We start from the raw sequence: 18,255 nt of genomic DNA on the forward strand, positions 1-18,255 counted from the left end.
CAGGTGCAGGAAAGGGTGGGGGGCAGGACAAAGGAGAAAAAGGATTTGGGTTGATCATATTAAATAAACATTTACTTTAGCATCTCAGATACTGAACACTGAAAGAGAGGGACAGAGTACCAGGCACCCAAAGAGTAGGATGGAGCCAGAGACCGATTCTAGAGACCAGTTCCACACAAGTCCGAATGTCCCAGGCACAGCCTTCCTCTCTGGATTTATGACAAACCGAGAAATCTACTTTTCTTCCTAAGCTGGGAAAATATATACTTCTGATCATCGACTGATTTGAATACCATCCAGGGGAGAGTTTTTCTAGAATGTCAGTGCTTAACTTTTTAAAGGTACCGTGACTGTCCCCTGAGGAGGGGGAACTGTTCTGGGTTGATCAGCAAATCAAAACCATTTCATCTTAAAATAGCCCAGTAATGCACCTCCTGGCCAGGTGTATACACTTGAAAGGGCCTAATTTTCCATAAAAAGGAAGAGAAAGAAATATACACTAGTGTAGCGCTGAAATGTATCAGTGGGTGAAATTGCCTTGTATTCAGAGTTGAGGACAGAAGGAAACATTGTACTTGTGTGGCTTCCGGCCTTTTACTTATGCACATCTCACATCCATAGCTTTGGTTTTCTTTGTAGAAAAGCAGAGAATTTCCCATCAGTTTTCTAATTATCAAGATGTTTGTTTAAACAAATTTTCTTTTCTCAACCTCTAGACCTCCTTTTATTTGATCATGCAGCAAAACTCTGATACAGCATTAGTGAGGTTATATAAGCAAAGAATTATCATTTCACCATAGAGAGAAAAAAATCCAAGCTATGAAGAGAAAAAACTCATACTGAAATAATTCAAATAAAAATGCCCACAGCCAAAGAGAAATATTGAATGAGGAGATTCCACTCCCCGTCTTTATATTTCTTTGCAGAGGAATTTAATCCAAAATGGCACGTGTTTGGACTCGGTTTGTTAGTTCACCTTATTAATCTCTTTCTTCCTCTCTTGATGATAGCCTACTGAAGAATCCTTGTACTATCTGTGGCCAGAGACTCTGTCCCAACATTTCAAATGACATTTCGAACATAAAACTTAATATTTGTCTCCTCTTTGAATATTGCAATGACATAAATAACAAACACAAGACATATTTAAATTTCTTGCTATTAAAAGTAAGTTGCTTCCCTAAATCGTGATTCTTAAATTGCTAAAACGGGAGAAACTTTCTTAATAATTTGAAAAAAAAAAATCATGTTAAAACAACATCAGAATTTTACCACCTTAATTGCCTACAGTCCATTGGTTCCACTCTGCCCGAATCATTGTTTGGTCTTCACTTAAAATCAAAGCCTTCAGAGGGTGTGAGTCCTTATACTACTGTAGATGAAGACTTCTGTCCTAGCATTTTTTGAAAAAGAGTTTATTTATTTATTTATTTGACAGAGAACACAAATAGGCAGAGCAGCAGGGAGAGGGAGAAGTAGACTCCCTACTGAGCAGGGAGCCTAGTGTGGGGCCAGGACCCTGGGATCATGACCTGAGCAGAAGACAGACACTTAATGACTGAGCCACCCAGGCACCCTTCTCTTAGCATTTTAAGAAGCCAATACTCTCGTTAATTCGGTTCCCCAATTTCACTTCAATTCACTAAACAGCAGCAAAATGTTTAAATGTTAACAGTATGGTTTTTTTTTCTACAACCATATTTGAAACAAGTTGGAACTACACACTTTCATTAACCAAAATATCATTTGATCAATGTTCTGTATCCTGCCCCTTTTTAGTAAGCATGCTTTTTAAAAGAACCAATTTTTAAAAAGACCTTTTAATTTTAGTAAAATATACATAACACAAAACTTACCATTTTAACTCTCTTTAAGGGTATTATTCAGTAATGTTAAGTATACTGACACTATCGGGGTGCCTGGGTGGCTTAGTGTGTTAAAGCCTCTGCCTTCGGCTCAGGTCGTGATCCCGGGGTCCTGGAATCGAGCCCCACATCGGGCTCTCTGCTCAGCGGGGAGCCTGCTTCCCTTCCTGTCTCTCTGCCTGCCTCTCTGCCTGCTTGTGATCTCTGTCAAATAAATAAAATCTTTAAAAAAAAAAAAAAAAGTCTACTGACACTATTGTGCATGTAACTTTTAACGCACTGGATATCCCAATAAATTTCCCCCCTTCCCTGCAGTAAGAAAGCCACCTCTACAGCCAGAACAGCTGTGGCAGATTTGATGATCTTGGGCAGATTATTCCCCTCTCTACCCCCCAAAAAGGGAAAGTCATTGTTACCTTGGGGAAGTTACTCAGATTCCTAGAAAAACTTTCTGCCGGGTTGGCTGTCATGGTGTGAATTAAAAGGTTATGTCAGAGGTTAAACTATGCAATTAAATCAAGAAAGCAGATTATTTGAGTAGCTGACATTAACTTTTGGAAAGAGACAGGATTAGCTGTACTTAGTCACATATAAATCGCGTGAAATGAACAATGGGGAAAAAATTATTTCACCAGGTACTTCCCTTGAAAGAAAATCGTTCCATCTTGCACCTCTAATTTTTCATCTTAATTCTGTTACTTCACGAGGCTCATTATCCTTTTCCAGATTTGCACACAGTGACTGATGCATTGTGACAGGTTGTTTTTGTTTTTCTGCTTTAAAAAATATTCCCTCTCTCCCTAAATAATTATCTGCAAATTAACCTTTTCTCTTACTGGAATATTTGTGGAGATCAAATACAGAAAATAGAAACGTGTAAGCAAGCCTCTTTAGACAGGAGATAAATTCTTCAAGGCCACCAGGGTATCATTTAGTAACCGCCTGGTGCAGTCTGCCGGATGGGCCCCCTTTTGACCTGAAAGAGTTAATGCTCTATTGAAAGTGTATGGATTGTCCCAGCTTTTCTCCCTTGGAATGCTCTGACCCATTAATAGCAGTAATAATAATAGTAGAAAACAATCCCACTTTGCCTCCATTACTCTGGAACTGTTAATGGTATCCTAATGTTTTTTATTCTCTAAGTGTAACTGAAAGCTGACATTTTCCTCAGCTAAAATTTCAAATGTAATGTGTTTTTTTCATTGCTGTTTTTACATGCCATGCAGGATGCTGAGTAAGGAATAAAGCAGAGGCTTATAATTGGTCTTTTAAATCATCATAAACATTTATTTTCCCCCCATGGCTATATCTAGTGCCAATAACTCAGCCATAAGATGATGGGAAAAACTATTTAATGATACATCAAAGCTCCTTTCTAAATTCTTACCCAGAACAAGGCAAGGAGAATAACACATGACATTTGGTTTGCTCAAAAGTTGATATTGAAAGAAGAACAAAAGTAGCTCTTTTTTGTGTGTGTGGGGGGGGCAACATCAGCAGTGAACCCAGTAGTCCCCTCTTTTTTGATATAAATATTTTTTGATATAAATATATATATATTTTAAAAGCCGTACCTTTTTGTGTTTTTATTATAATTAACTACCAAAACTAAGATAGGGCTCTACGATATTTGGGACAGAACCAGGGCTTCTGATCCAGGAGTGACTTCTATGAAAGGTGATTAATAATGATAACCCTTTCTTGAGCTATCCAGACATTACAAGCGTTTGGCACGGAGCCTGTCACATAGTAAGTTCTATGTAAGATCAGCTTTGTTGTTACTGTTGTTGAGGCAAAACAAAAGAATCCGTCCCAGTTTTGGGTCTTAAGGTTACAAGCCTGTGGGCCAAATGAGTCCCACCTAGTGGGACAAACAGAAAGCCCTGCCTTGGTTATTGTCCCCAGAAATAAGCACGTGTATTTGAGTGATGATGTTTGGACACAGTCGCAGACTTCAGAGGTCTCATACTGCTGGTGGGATCAATCACACACCTGGTGATCTGGCTTCTAGTGTGGTCTTCGCTCTTTTTACATCCTCTCTGTCCATCTTCACCTCTGCATGCCTCCCGCCCCACGTGAACACTCCGCAGCAGACGGATTGTATTTGCCACCACTCATCAGTCTTCCGCTCTCCCCTCCTTCCCAGTCCGTCCCTAGGACCATCTCTCGGTCTGTCCAGAGGTCCGTTTCAGCTCTGAGTCTCCTTTATTCCCCCTGACTCCTATCTCCAACTCTACGTCTTGCCATATTCCACCTTGTTTGGGGATGCTTTTGAATTCTGCATTTTGATCCTCCATAAGCACGTGTTCACAGAGAGATACTGCTCTGTATCTTCTTGTGATCACTTAACTCCAACGTCTGTAACAGACGTGGAGGAGAACACCCCCCCTTTTTTTTACTAGCAGCAACATGACACACACACACACACACATATAGTATGTTGGAGCTCTATGGCTTCCTCATTCACGGGTAATTTCAACTGATCACAACAAAAATCCATGAGATTGGCATTACTGGTAATTTAGATATCTTATTTAACTTATTATCGGGGCCTCAATTTCTTCAACTATAAAATGGGGATATTAATAGCATATAGTTCATATAATTAAATGAGTACAGACACCCACACACTCGGAATGTACCAGACACAGGCAGCTGCTGCTGCTGTTTCCATCATCATCAGTATCATATTTTTCACTATCCCACTGTTACTGAGGAAAAAACTGATGCCCAGAAAGGTTAGATGACTCGACTAGACCTCAGGTCTTTCAGTGCTAAGTCCACATCAAAGATGTTTCTTGCAGCGGCGCCTGGGTGTCTCAGTTGGTTAAGCCTCTGACTTTCCATTTTGGCTCGGGTCATGATCTCTGGGTCATGAGATCAAGCCTCGTGTCAGGCTCTGTGCTGGGCGTGGAGTCTGCTTATGATTCTCTTTCTCCTTCTCACCCTGCCACCCTGTCCTTCTGCTCTCTCTGTTTCCCTCTCTAAAAAAAAAAAAAAAAAAAGTGTGGGGATTCACATTTATTTAGGAATGTCATTAAAGAGAAGCTTGACAGGAACAGTCATACGATGCAAACCCTCCTGGAGAAACAGACACTAGCCCCCTGTGCGGCAGCCCCACTGCCGCCCACATGTGCGGCCTCTGTTGAGTAGCCATGGGAATGCGATGGGAAGAACCGTGCCCTACGAGAGATATTAGGTTTACCCACAACTTTAAAATCCAAAGCAATGTATTTAATTAGTGCAATTGTAGGTAGGTTGTTTGGACCCTTAGTTAACCATAACAAGAATTCATTTTATTGTTTTCAGAAGCCATTCTATTTTTCCAAAGTGTATAGCAGTTAGTCATATGTCTACCATTATTAGAAATGATCGGGCAAATGGTCCCATCTTCACAGGGGGGTCAGGTGCCAAGATGAGAAGATCAGTTTGATACAATCGTCTCTGATGGGGAATTTATCTCTCATAAAACCCAACCAGTAACATGACAACATGCCTGCTTATAGACTAACATCAGAAGCTGTTCTCACCGTTCTGATCAGATCTGTACCTATGATCTCTTCACCATTATAACCAAGGAACAACCCTTCCCTGTAGCTCAAGTATCTGTCTGACCTGAGGGGAAACAACTGGTGGGTTGGTATGTAGAAGAAGTATTAGAGAATAGGGTACTAAGCCAACTCTTTAGGTGACAGTTGAAAATACCAATTTCAAACTGGTGTTTGCAAAAGAAATAGTTTGTTGAATCGGGCAACTGCAAAGTTCAGAGGAGCATCTGCATAAAGATAAGCTGGATGTAGGGTCTTGGTGTCAACAGCACTCTTTCTCCCAGTTCTGATTCCTGTCATTGGACTTCATTTTTATGGAAAAGCAAGATGGCCCTCAGCAGCTCCAGGCTTACCCTCCCGGTAACCCTAGTAGAAAATAAGATGGCTTTTTCTGGGTCCCTCTACCAGGGTTAGTTCTAATTAGCCCTGTGTAGACCAACAACTTATCCCCAAACCAACCAGGAGGATGCAATTGACTGACCAGTTATGCCTGGGTCATAGGCACACTTGTGGGTGAAGTAGGCGAGGCATAGTAACTCCACCCTCCCCCCCCAAAAAAGCCAAGATGCTCATTCCATCTGGAATGGTGAATGCTAGGTAGGAAAAAAAAAATGAATGTCAATACCAGGGGTAGATAAAAAGGGCAAGTCAAGATAGCCAGCAAGTTGTGATGTTCTTTCCTTTCCTCCAGGAGCTTCCCTGAGATGGAATGCAGCAGCATCTCCATGTTCTCTGAAATTTCACTACAGTCCAGCAAGAATTTTGGTACAAGAAAGATTGATCATAGACTTCCGCAAGGGGGAGTTATTAATGGAAATGCCCCCTTCTTGTAACCTTGTTTCCTGCTGGCAGGGGCTCCTCAGGCTGAGTTATAGGGACATTCCAGCATATTGTCAGATTTCACAACAACATTAAGTGGGACTTCCTTTTCATATTTGCCACCTCATTTATTCTTTGTGCCCCCATGTTATTAGTTTTACTGCCCATTAATCATTATGTATTACACAATGTAATAAAGTGTGCCTACGAGGAGATAGCATCGGGTCTGGCTGTGGCAGTCACAGCTTAGCCATGCCAGGAGGAAGCTTGTGGGTGGCAGGCAGTGCCCCTGTCCTACCCATTCACAGAGACACTTCCAGGAGCACCTCTTTCTTCCCAGGTAGACTAGCCCACGTTTCTTCTGCCTTTCCCAGTTGGTCAGAGAAATGTCTAAGGCGAGTAGCTCCATTTGCTGTAAGGAAAGATGACTAACCACACTAAAAATATTTTAGAAGAAATTGGTTCACAAAAGCCTGAAATCGGAATTGTTAACAGGAAGAAAATGAAGACCAAGATATTTTATGTGCAGTGAGTTCCATTACCATATAAAACAGCAGTCTTTCTTCTCCTTAATTTATCCTATATATTTTTTCTATGTTCTCTTTTCTCAAAATACCAGTATTATCAAGCCCTTCTACTGGTGAAAAACTTGTAAAGGATTCCCATTGCCCTCCTGCTGCAGTCGCACATTTTCAGCCAGAGTTCAAGGCCCTTCATATCTTCCTTTACCCTGACTTCTTTCCCACCAATCCCCAAAATAGTCCCTTTCCCTTACCAGTCACTCCATCCATCCTTTGTCGCCACCGCCAAAGAGACATATCAGGTTTTCCTCATGTATTTCCTCCTTTGTGGAGGAACTGCTCACCTCCTACTTTTCCTGCCTGTGTCTGATTCATCTTCAAGGATGAGTCTTGCTTTGTTCATGTAGCATTAGCTAGTGACCGAGGATCAGGGTGTTTTGTCCTCTTTGGACTTTCATATGTCCACACTGCTCCAGCCCAGAACTATGCCATATGTCAATGTCCTTGGTTCTTGGTTCTGATCCACCGGGCTCTTTACTTGGTCCAGGCATGGACATTCCCATTGAGTGATTTTAGCATTTGGTTTCTGTATGGAAAATACCTCCATAAGAAACAAGACTTTGGGGCTATTGGAAGAAGTGAAGGGTATAGAAGATAATTTGAAAAGTGATGAAAAGTCTTAAACAATACAAAAATAATTCATTTTGAATCAAGAGTGAAAAGTCAAAGCTAATGATGCCGCAGGCCCCTGGTATATGGCTATGGAACAGAAATCCTCTTGGCATTCTGTTGGTTGTAAAGAAATCCTCCTAATGAGTGTAAACATTGCTCATAAAAGAAGACATATGGCACAAACTAATGTTTACTGAATACTTATATGTGCCAGGCATCATGTTTGGGCTCTTCCCAGAGAGTCCCCCTAACTACCTGGTAAAGAAGGTGCAGTCATTATCTCTGTTTTACAAGTTTTACAAATTTGTCATTGTAACAAACTGTAAAATTTATAACAAATTTACAAATTACAAAATTTACAAATGAGGAAATTGAGTCACAGAGGGATTGAGAGCATCAAATGTAACACAATTAGTATAGATTGGAACTGGAAAATGAACCTAAGAGGTCTGATGCCAGACTGGTGCTTGTTATAGCATTGCTCTAAGTTTAAATTATTACTGGATGCCAAAGAAGCAGTTAATTAGTGGAGTGAAGAGATAACATGGTACCCATTGGATATACCACTTCTGAGGAACCCGGAAGTCAAACATTTTTATTTTCTGGAGTTTGGGGTTCTGTATATATCCTTAGATGGATCCCTCACAAATGGGAAGGGACTTCTATTCATTATCTAGTGTTATCACTTCATGTGTGTCCATCTTTGCTCAGCACACAGATAATAACATCTTGGAGGAAAGTAGGTACCTTATCTTGTATTTCTGAGGCTTCAAAAGCAGTGGGAGGAGCTTAATTTCTGCGTTGTTGAGGTAAAGAAAACCTTGTAGAGCATCCCAGTGGCTTTGCCAAGTCAGAAGGCCAACATTTCTTTATCTACAAACTCAGGGAATTTTAAAAGCAATGGGAGGAGAATTGAGTTGAGTGGTTGTTCTGAGACTTACATGAGATAAGAACCATCAAGAATGGTTCTCAAGTCAGCAGGGAAAGGGAAATCATAAAATACTATTGAGAATTGTCCAAATTCAAATTAAAGTACGGAATTCAAAATATCTGCAACAGATAGCTGTTTCTTCAGTCAAGCATCAGCTGAAGTGATAGGCTTGGGTTTAAACATGGGGACCCATAGAAGATAGAAATCTTGAAACTCAAGAATGACCCTCCCTCATGACATAAGCAGCTCATGACATAAGCAAGAAGTAGAGACCATCACCTCATACCTGTTACAATGGCTGTTGGCCAAAAGACAAGAGGTACTGGCAGGATGTGGGAAAAAGGGAACCCTTGTGCACTGTTGGTGGGAATGTAAATTGGTACAGCCACTATGGAAAACAATATAGAGGTTCTTCAGAAAATGAAAAATAGAGCTACTGTGTGGCCCAGCAATCTCTCTTATGAGTATCTACCTGAAGGAAATGAAATCACTATTTTGAAGAGGTATCTGCACTCCTGTTTTCATTGGCACATTATTCACAATGGCCAACACATGGAAACAACCCAAATGACCATCTGTAAATAAAGAGATAAAGAAAATACAGCATGAATATACAAGGGAATATTATCCAGCCATTAAAAAGATGGAAATCCTGCCATTTTCAACAACATGGATGGATCTTGAGGGCATTACGCTAAGTTAACGTAAGTGAGAGAAAGGCAAGTATTATATGATCTCACTTATATGTGGAATCGTAAAAAGCTAAATTCATAGAAACAGCAGAATGATGGTTGCCAGGACCCCAGGGATGGGGGAAATAGGGAACATTAGTCAAAGGACCCAACTTCCAATTATAAGGTGATTAAGTTCTGGGAATCTAAGTGCAACGTGGAAACTATAGTTAACAACTCTGTATTATATAGTTGAAAGTTGCTAAGAGAGTAGATCTTACATGTTCTTACCACACACACCAGAAAATGGTCATTATGTGAGGTGATAACTAACCTTCTTGTGATAATCAGTTGACAATATATATATGCATATCAGGTCATCATGTATACCCCTTATACTTTCACAGTGTTATGTATCAATTATATCTCAATAAAAAATTGATACGGTGTTTACCCACAGTGAAAAGTAAAAGTGTAGACTCACAGGAAACAGTTCATTTCTCCAAACTCCTGCCTTGTCTGAGAAGCATTCATTCTAGAATCTACTCTCACTGAGATGGATAGTGAGTGAAATGACTCCCATTACATAAGTTATTTTGTCTTGTCCTCCTACCTTCCTTCATTTGAGCTCTCTCTGGATGTGAATGTACAAGTGAATTTGGGTAAAATCATTGGTGTGTGATATGATCTCATGTTGTATAGGAAAGAACTTCGGAAATTATAAAGCAACAAGGAAGTGTTTGTTACTATTATGCTTATCCTCTGTTACCTTTATGACCAAGCACCGTTCTGAGCCATAAAACAACTCAGTAGACACTCATTGATAGATGACTTAATTCTGGCCTGACACTTTAACATTAGATTGAAATCTTACTTAAAATATATCCATAGAGAGATTGTTATTCATATCCACACCAAACTGAAAAACACACTTTCTATGAGGTCTATAAATAACTCAGTCACTGAGAATTTGAAGTGGGTCTTTTTTATTTATTTATTTATTTTTTGAGTACAGTCAGCTATCAAAAGGGGAGAAAATAGTAAAGCAAAAGTGCCAAAATGATGTTTGACCCTAAAAAATACAGGTACTCAATTTACATAACATCATGTAAAAACATCTTTCTGAGTCTCCATCCAAGAAATCAATCAGTTTGACCTTTCCATTATGCTAATGGTTTTAAAGAGACTTACTAGAATTCTTTAAGTTGTACTTTATTTTGAGAGTACTATAGTAGATAACCACATAGAGCAGAAGCCACTCAACAATCAAAAGCAGAAGAAAGATGTGCCGTGGAAGCAAGCCATACAAAGAGTAAAAGGTGAAAGGAAAGGGTGGAGTCAAGTGGAATCACAGAAGCAGTTTGTGTTCAGAGTGAAAGCCTGTTCCCAAGGTACACAAGAAGGAGCTGGAAGACAAATAAGGGTGTTCTTGGCAGTGGTAAGACTGAAGTTGCGCTCAAGGAGGTAGAAATGGCAGAAAAGGTCAATATTACAAGAAGAGAAGTCAAGCAAAAGGAATGACTCATATAAAAAGGTGAAACACAGAGAAGATGAATGAATAGTGATGGTTAGGGCAGAAATTATTAAACCCTTGAAAGTGACACCAAAGAACCCAAGGGCTATACTCACAAAGAAGACTCTGTATGAGCGCTTTGAGGAAGGGAAGCAACTCAGAGGTGTGCTTCTCCCAATAAAATTAGGTTCCCCCTCCCCGTCCTGGAGAAAAGGGGCATCGTGTGCTGTAACTACCCTTTACCCTCACCCTCATTTACCCGTGCGACAAACATTTGTGTAGCAAATGTTCCCTGCGCTGAGACCAAGTCAACAGGACTAAGAAAGTGACGGGTGGCATTTATTGACCCTGTTGATCCTGTTTCACAGGCGGAAAAGCTTGCTACTTTAGACAGTTTATTGGACTCTCAAATAAGCCTTTTTCCCCCTCAGTTAAATAATAAAATTAGTTTTGTTTTGTTTTGTTGCATTTACTTAACCATATTCCCTTTTGGAGATGATGCTATTTATCCAATTTTTAAATTAGTTATTATTTTGAATGCCAGTTGTGAGTTGTTGTTGTTTTAATTAGGTAAGAGTTTCCCTAAGAAGCTACATAAGAGGGAATACAAGAGATACAACAAACAGCTCTTGGGAATGAGTTCTCTGAGTTCTTCAGTCGTCTCAGTGGAATCTACCCAGAAATATGGTTATGTATAGATATTTTTAAATAATTTACCCATTAAATTGGACCAGACTCCAGTTCCTTATCCACAAAAGAGACAATAAATGGAAAAAGTATCATAAGAATGTTTTGGGTGCAGTAAATTCACTGTTCTTTACCTTTGTCGCCCATCATTTGAGTCCAGGAAAGGAACCAAAATTGGGCTTAAGATTTCAACTTTCAGTTTATAAGAGAATGAACTTCCAGTAACAATGAGCTTGTGTAATAGCACATGGCAAAGATTTGAAGACTTCGGGAGGGCCATGCCCACACTCATCATCAAAGCAATGTGTTTTATTTGTTCACCTAATCTTCCCATATTTTCTCTAGATATTTTCATTTTAAAATAGACAATGTTTGGAGACAGAGTAGGAGAGATTATGCAAATGTATGAATCTTAATGAGACGTTCATTATTGAACATTTGACATTAATTTCAAGAAATGATGAAAGACCCTGGGATTTACGAGACTTAAAAGAAAAATCTCTGCTCCTGGAGAACTTGGAAATTGCCAGTAAAAGAACTGAGACCCAAATGACAGCAGATAATGTATAAACCAGATTACATTATGCCCTATGGTAATGAATAGGAAACGGGACCCAGTGATAAGCCTGGAATGATGATCAATATTTGGAATACTGAGATAGGCAGGAAGGTAATTAGGCCCATTATGGACATAGTTAGCACAGATAACATAATTTGGGAGATTATACATTTGGATATTATGGGGAACTTTTTTTTTCTAGGCTAATGGATTTACAATGATATCTATTCAAGCACATAAGACATTTTGCCTCTAGGGAAACTACTAAAAAAATCAAATATACAAAATTTTCAGTTAAGTGTAATCTAAAATAAAAAGACAAAGTGGGATATATTGGAGAATAAAGTGGTGGTGTGACTTCCTACTTGGAATTTATAATAGTTTTTCATTCAAAGAGTTTTAAGGCTATTAATTTCACATCACAACTCCCCATGAAGCAAGTAAAGCATTTCTATTGTATTTGCCCAAGTTCATTGCTCATAATACAGCAATGCCAAATTGATAATGAAAGCAAGCTATCTTGCCGAATTCCCGGTCTTCTTAAGTTTCATGCTGTGACCCCTGAATAGCATTGCAATCATTCTCATCCCCAATTTACTAGTGGGCACAATTCCTCTATTTTAGAGGGAGGAACACTAACTTAATTAATTTTCACTAAGTGCCTTGGGGGCCATTGATGTTATTGAAATGTGCAAATTAATACATTATTTATTCTTAATTTATCATAAGTATTTATTAATTATAAAGCTCTAGCTGGGAGGAAAAACTTGCCACATATACAAAAGTGAATACCTTCCCCCAAATAATTCCTTATGTTCTAATAAGAATGTATTGGAAGCAATTTCATCAATAATGGAAGATCCAATTACTGGTCTTCTGGATTAAGTCATTCTCTTATTGCAAGATTTTAAAGGTAGAACAGGAAGTTCAAATATTGCCAGTGAAATCTCAGACTAATTAAATGATTACAGCCCTAAGGAAAGGGCATCCGAGACTCCCCTCTCAGTCTTCCCCATGATAGTCTCTATATGCAGTGAACAGATGTGGACATATACGCTATTTCAAAAGAAAAAAAAAATGTTAAGGAGTTGTTTAAAAAAAATCAGTTCAACTTTTGAATAAAAAAGAAATGATGCTATTTCTTTAGGAAACCCTCGTCAGCTTTTTGCGGAAGGAATCGTTGTAGTTAAGAATGCAGTGATGGAGGGGCACCTGGGTGGTGTCGTCGGCCAGCATCTGACTCTTGGTTTTGGCTCAGGCCTAATCTCAGAATGGTGAGATCGAGCCCCAAGGGGGGCTCCATGCTCTGCTCGGAGTCTGCTTGAGTTTCTGTGTCCCTTGTCCTCTGCCCCTCCCCCAGCTTGCACATGTGCGCGCGCGCTCTCTCTCTCTCTCATGTAAGTAAATATAACTTAACAACAACAAAGAATGCAGTGGGGGACCCAAACAAATGAATTCTGCTAGGCCTTCGCTTATTCAGATGTTTAGAGGTGACAGTAATTGTCACACTGTTTAATGAGCATAGACCATGGGGCAGGTCCTCTTCCATGCTTGTCCTACCGTCATTTTACAGATAAGGGAACTGAAGCACGGAGGGGTTAATAACTCAGGCAATGAGCGGCAGAGTTGTTGGCATGTCTCACAGCTTCCCCTCTTACTCACTGTTAACAATACTCCAGACTTCTGTTCTCTCTTATCCTAATCACCTGCCTGTAGGGAACCAACAGTGGTTTGCAGCCATGGGGCAAGGGCAGGAATCCAAGACTGAGTCAGGGAAACTGAGGTCCACATCCAGACAATCCTCCAGCAAGGACTTTCTGTTTTGTAACTCATCGACGTGGGACGTTCTCCCTAGAAGGTGGGGGCCGTGGTTTCCCAGGGTGTGAAGGATCTGTTTTGCAGCGGCTCCTCTTGACTTAGTAGCTCTCACGCCACCTGTTTCGTGCCCATTTCTCACACAGAGAAGTCTTCAGTCCTTTAAATCCTTGCACCCGTTCCCTTCCTAACACTGTATTTTTCTGGATGACAGGGAGTAGTGGGTATGTCTGAGGCTTGGTGGACCAAAAGGCATGATCCTGAAACTTCCCTCTACTGTTTGTGGGAAAGGCTTCTGGGACTCAATCGAATCTTTGAAAGTGCTAGAGCATCTTTTAAAAAAAGTCAGTGATATCTCTTTATGAGGACTTATTTTAAGGAAAAATTTGGCACAGGGAACTTAAGAGAATATTTTAATTATATGACCTTGAGAATAATTTTTGTCATGTAAGATCCCTCTTTTTAGCACCCTTGATAACGGTTCTATCATTTGTTTAAAGAAGTTTGTGTATATCAAGTTTGCGTTTTTTGATGGAAAGATGAGTTTTAACTGGATCTTAGAGAACATGGTCACTGAACATAGAAGCCATAAGTTAAAATAATAAAGCTTTACTAATAAAGTTGGAAAGAAGATTTATTCCTTGGCATTGGCAAGTAAGTGAGGTTGGCCTGGAAGTCATTGAATAATCATATTAAGATTAATTCTGTAGATGCTCAAAATGGGACAAGTAAATGCTCAAATTTGGACAGAGTCCACCCACCCTGAGACTGATAACACATGGTAATCATAGATCACCCTCTCAGACAATTGCTTAAAATCAGCCGTAGCCAATATCACATCCACTGCAGAGAAAATGTGAGGAGTCATCATATTTTGGGATGACTTCAATGGAATAGAATGACTAAGGTTTTGAATTTGATTAATTACTTTACATTATCCCTTCAGAGAGACCTCTACTTTTAATGGGAACCTAGAAAAAATATAATTGGTGTAAATCGTTAGGCTAAAAATAGACAGTGAATCTTCCCATTCTAAAAGCTACAGAATTTCCTAGGTAATGTCAACCTAAGCTTGAAATGGTGAGAGTAAGAAAAAGGGAGGACGGATTAAATGTGCCCATTTATTGGAAGCCCTGGGAAACCTAGAGGAGATGTGTAATCCTGGTCAAGGCCCACATCAGAGTCTTCGTTCACTTGGAACTTCAGTTCAGTACCCCGGCGAATCCTTGCAAAGGCTTTCCAGCTTTCAGATTTCCCTCTCCAACATCAGCTTGCCGTCGCTGCATCCTGTTAACTTCCCAGGAATAAATAGAAACAATTCTTCCAAGCCGGACAACCCCTGAGTTCACATTTACAACCTAGGACCCCCAGTTTTGCTTTTAATTTTACTATTACTACATCCAGTGCAGCTAGGTTGTAATTTTGGCCAATGTCAGTGGATGCTTCTAATTTGTGGCTTCTATTTATTTTTGTAAAGTGAATTAATTCCTGGCTCTATTAATCCAGCAAAATCCATGAATCCTTAATGTTCAATTTGCTTAGAATGAGTAACAGTGTATTTGTTCCTTCTCAAATACGACTTCTTGCTGAGCGTTGGATGAGCTCCTCTTAAGATAGTGTGCCTTATATCTTGGATGATTTATTCACTTTCATGTTCCCTATAATTTACTGCAAAAGGTTGACATGAATACTTACAGTTTGGGCTCTAATATAATCTCTTGGATGGCAATTAATAAATAAAAGATGGTTACTATTGTTGACAGAGGAGCTAAGCTTTCTCAGATAGCATTCTTCATCTTCTTGTTTTCACCAAACTTCACGTCAGACATCCTGAGACGTTGATGGTACAAAATATTTTCTGTAAACTCCAAAGCTTTTACTGTTGCTTCAATACCCCAAACCTCTATGTTGGCTTTTGTTTTCTTGTCAGAAACGATCTTATCCAATTTCTGTTTCTTCAACTTGCCTTCCTTCCTGAGAATATTAGAAGTATGCCTCTTTTTTGAATTTCGTAGCAACATAGTCTCAGTGTTTGTGACTTGCAAGTAGCATCTGAAATCTGTCTCTGAAATTTCTTGTAATTGTTTTTTTCGCTCAAGCTCATCTCGGTTGTGTTGATCCAAGATAGACTGTCGCCTATAAAATGCGGTGTTTATTGTCATCATGTATGTTGTTCAAAGTGCAGAATTGCCTCCTGTAAGTTAATGATGAAAGTGGAATTATAGGAACATCTGATCTTTGCAGTTTGCCTACTTGGCCAATCTCACGGGACTAATCTAGACTGATGATTTTCTTCTAGAGATGAGGACTCTGTGGGCCAGTTTAAGTAGCTTGACTCTAATCGAATTGAGGGCAGAGGCCAAGTTTCTCTTTAGAGCAGAAATGCTGTAGTGAGTCTGCCTAAGGACATTCCTGATTCTGACGCAGAGTGAGTGTCTAATTTTACAGCCATGATTTCTCTGCTCTGTGCATGAGTTCCCTCATCTATAAAATGGGATTAACAATAATAACTGTCAGGATTATAGGAAGGTAATACAGGTAAAGCACTTAGAATAAGACAAAGCTTGTCATGCCATGTTAGCTATTAGAATTATTATTATTCTGACTATGTTTAACATAGAGGCATTGAGTAAGGTACTTTATGTACATAATCCTTAGTATATACTCAATATGTATCTGTCAAAAAACTGCAAAGTAGTTTATTCCCAGAAATGCAAATGTGGCCTCTGCGTGGTAATAACCTCCTTCGCAACTGGAGAGGATCATGAGATGTCGCCCCAGTGGAAAGGGACCCTGATAGAATTATTTCCATCTTTAAAATAATCTTTGTGCTGCTGGTATTTAGATAGCCTAATCCTGCTATAGACAACCAGAAAGCTTGGCTATGGCTGGGAATGGAGGTCACGGCATGGGGGAAGTGGGCAGCTACAGGGCCAAATGGTGCCAATGAAAGATATTATATATCGGAAAACAAATTACTAGCATTCATGTAGGTTTTGGGGTTTTTTGTTTGTTTGTTTGTTTGGAATTATGTATTATACTTAAAAATTACCCCTTTTCTAGATACCGAAATAGAAATACAGTTTGGGACAATAAGCACTGACACAGAAAAGTTATTTTCTTTCTTGCTTTGCTTTATTTATTTATTGACTAAATGAATTGCATTCATGATACATTAATAGCCACTAGAGTGAAGTATTTAATCATAAAAATTACAACCACTTCAATGTTGATTTCTATGCATAGTATGTTACTAGATAATCACAAAAAATGATCATGGAAATGGTAGAAGCTTCCGTGTAGGGGCACCTGGGTGGCTTAGTCAGTTGAGGGTCTAATTCTTGATTTCAGCTCAGGTCATTCTCTCACGGTCATGAAATTGAGCTCTGCATTGGGCCCTGTGCTGAGCGGGGAGTCTGCTTGAGACTCTCCCTCTCCTTCTACCCTCCTCCCTCCAAAACTTGCTTGCTCTCTCTCTCTCTCTCTCTCTCTCTCTCTAAAAGAATATATCTTTAAAAAGCCACAATGTAGGGAATACTTTGGATGGGCACTGTGAGAGAAGCACTCTTGATCTTAGATGCCGTGTGTGTGTGTGCGTGCAATCTCTATAGACTGCTAGAAACGTTCAAGTTCATAGATATCTGTGTATGGGCCTATATACACACAGGCATATTTATATAGTATATGTTATCATTTTAAATCTTACCACAACTTCACAGAAAAAAAGGAAACTAAGGTTCCAAAAACAAACCACTTGGTCAAAGTCACGAAAAGTTGGCAAAGCTGAGGTCGAACCCCAAACTCCACCCACTCAGAAACCCCCTTTATAAAGATGCCCAAACAAATATTTTTGGAACAGCAGACTTTTCCACCACACCACACCATGCCTCATGGGGGAAAGGGTCAATTTTTGCCCTTTCTTTTACAGACTCTCCAAGCAAAGATTTCGGTCCAACTCTGGGTTTGAAAAAGTCCAGTTCCTTGGAGAGCCTCCAGACTGCGGTTGCCGAGGTCAGGAAGAACGAACTTCCCTTCCACAGGCCCCGGCCGCACATGGTTCGCGGCCGCGGCTGCAACGAGAGTTTCCGGGCAGCCATTGACAAATCCTATGACGGACCGGAAGAGCTCGAAGCCGGTAGGACTCCGGGCCTCCTTACCCGGTTTCTTCATCTCATTATCATCTGCAAATCATAGGCAGGGATGTGTGCTTAATGACAAAGAAAAATGATTTAAGGATCACAATTATATTTTTGATATTAAAAGTAATTCATTTTCCTGATATGTTTTGCCCTTTGGCTTAACGAACGTGGAATTGGCTGACACAATATGCAATTTATTCGACAGTGCAAACGCTAAAGAAATGTTCCCCTTCACTTTCCTACAAGGACCAACTGTCGTTTGCACTTAGGCTAGGAGCACTAAGTATGCATTTCTTGACATTCTTATTCGAGTCATTAGAAGCAGCCTCAACCTGAGGACTGACCGCGTTAATTGGGTAAAAGCAGTTGGGTTACATGTGTCCTCAGAAACCTCTCCCAGAAATAAACTCGCCCTGTTTGTTTGCCAACACATGGGCTTTCGGAGCCAGTCGAGGTTAACAAGCTGTCTTTCAGAGACATTCGTGTTGTACACGGATCAAACCTTTCAGACCACT

General features: G+C 39.8%; 1 protein-coding gene across 2 annotated transcripts in view; it reads left to right on the forward strand.

Moving 5' to 3' along the window:
- The window catches only part of PARD3B (par-3 family cell polarity regulator beta), a 1,055,741-nt gene that overhangs the window by 730,708 nt on the left and 306,778 nt on the right, over positions 1–18,255 (forward strand). For both annotated transcript variants that reach the window (XM_046019094.1, XM_046019095.1), the window contains one exon: positions 17,530–17,736. In XM_046019094.1, coding sequence (XP_045875050.1) covers positions 17,530–17,736 — 207 coding nt within the window. The remainder of the gene's footprint in view (positions 1–17,529; positions 17,737–18,255) is intronic.

The sequence above is a fragment of the Meles meles genome, chromosome 9 (genome assembly GCF_922984935.1).
Source record: "Meles meles chromosome 9, mMelMel3.1 paternal haplotype, whole genome shotgun sequence".
NCBI classification, from domain to species: domain Eukaryota; kingdom Metazoa; phylum Chordata; class Mammalia; order Carnivora; family Mustelidae; genus Meles; species Meles meles.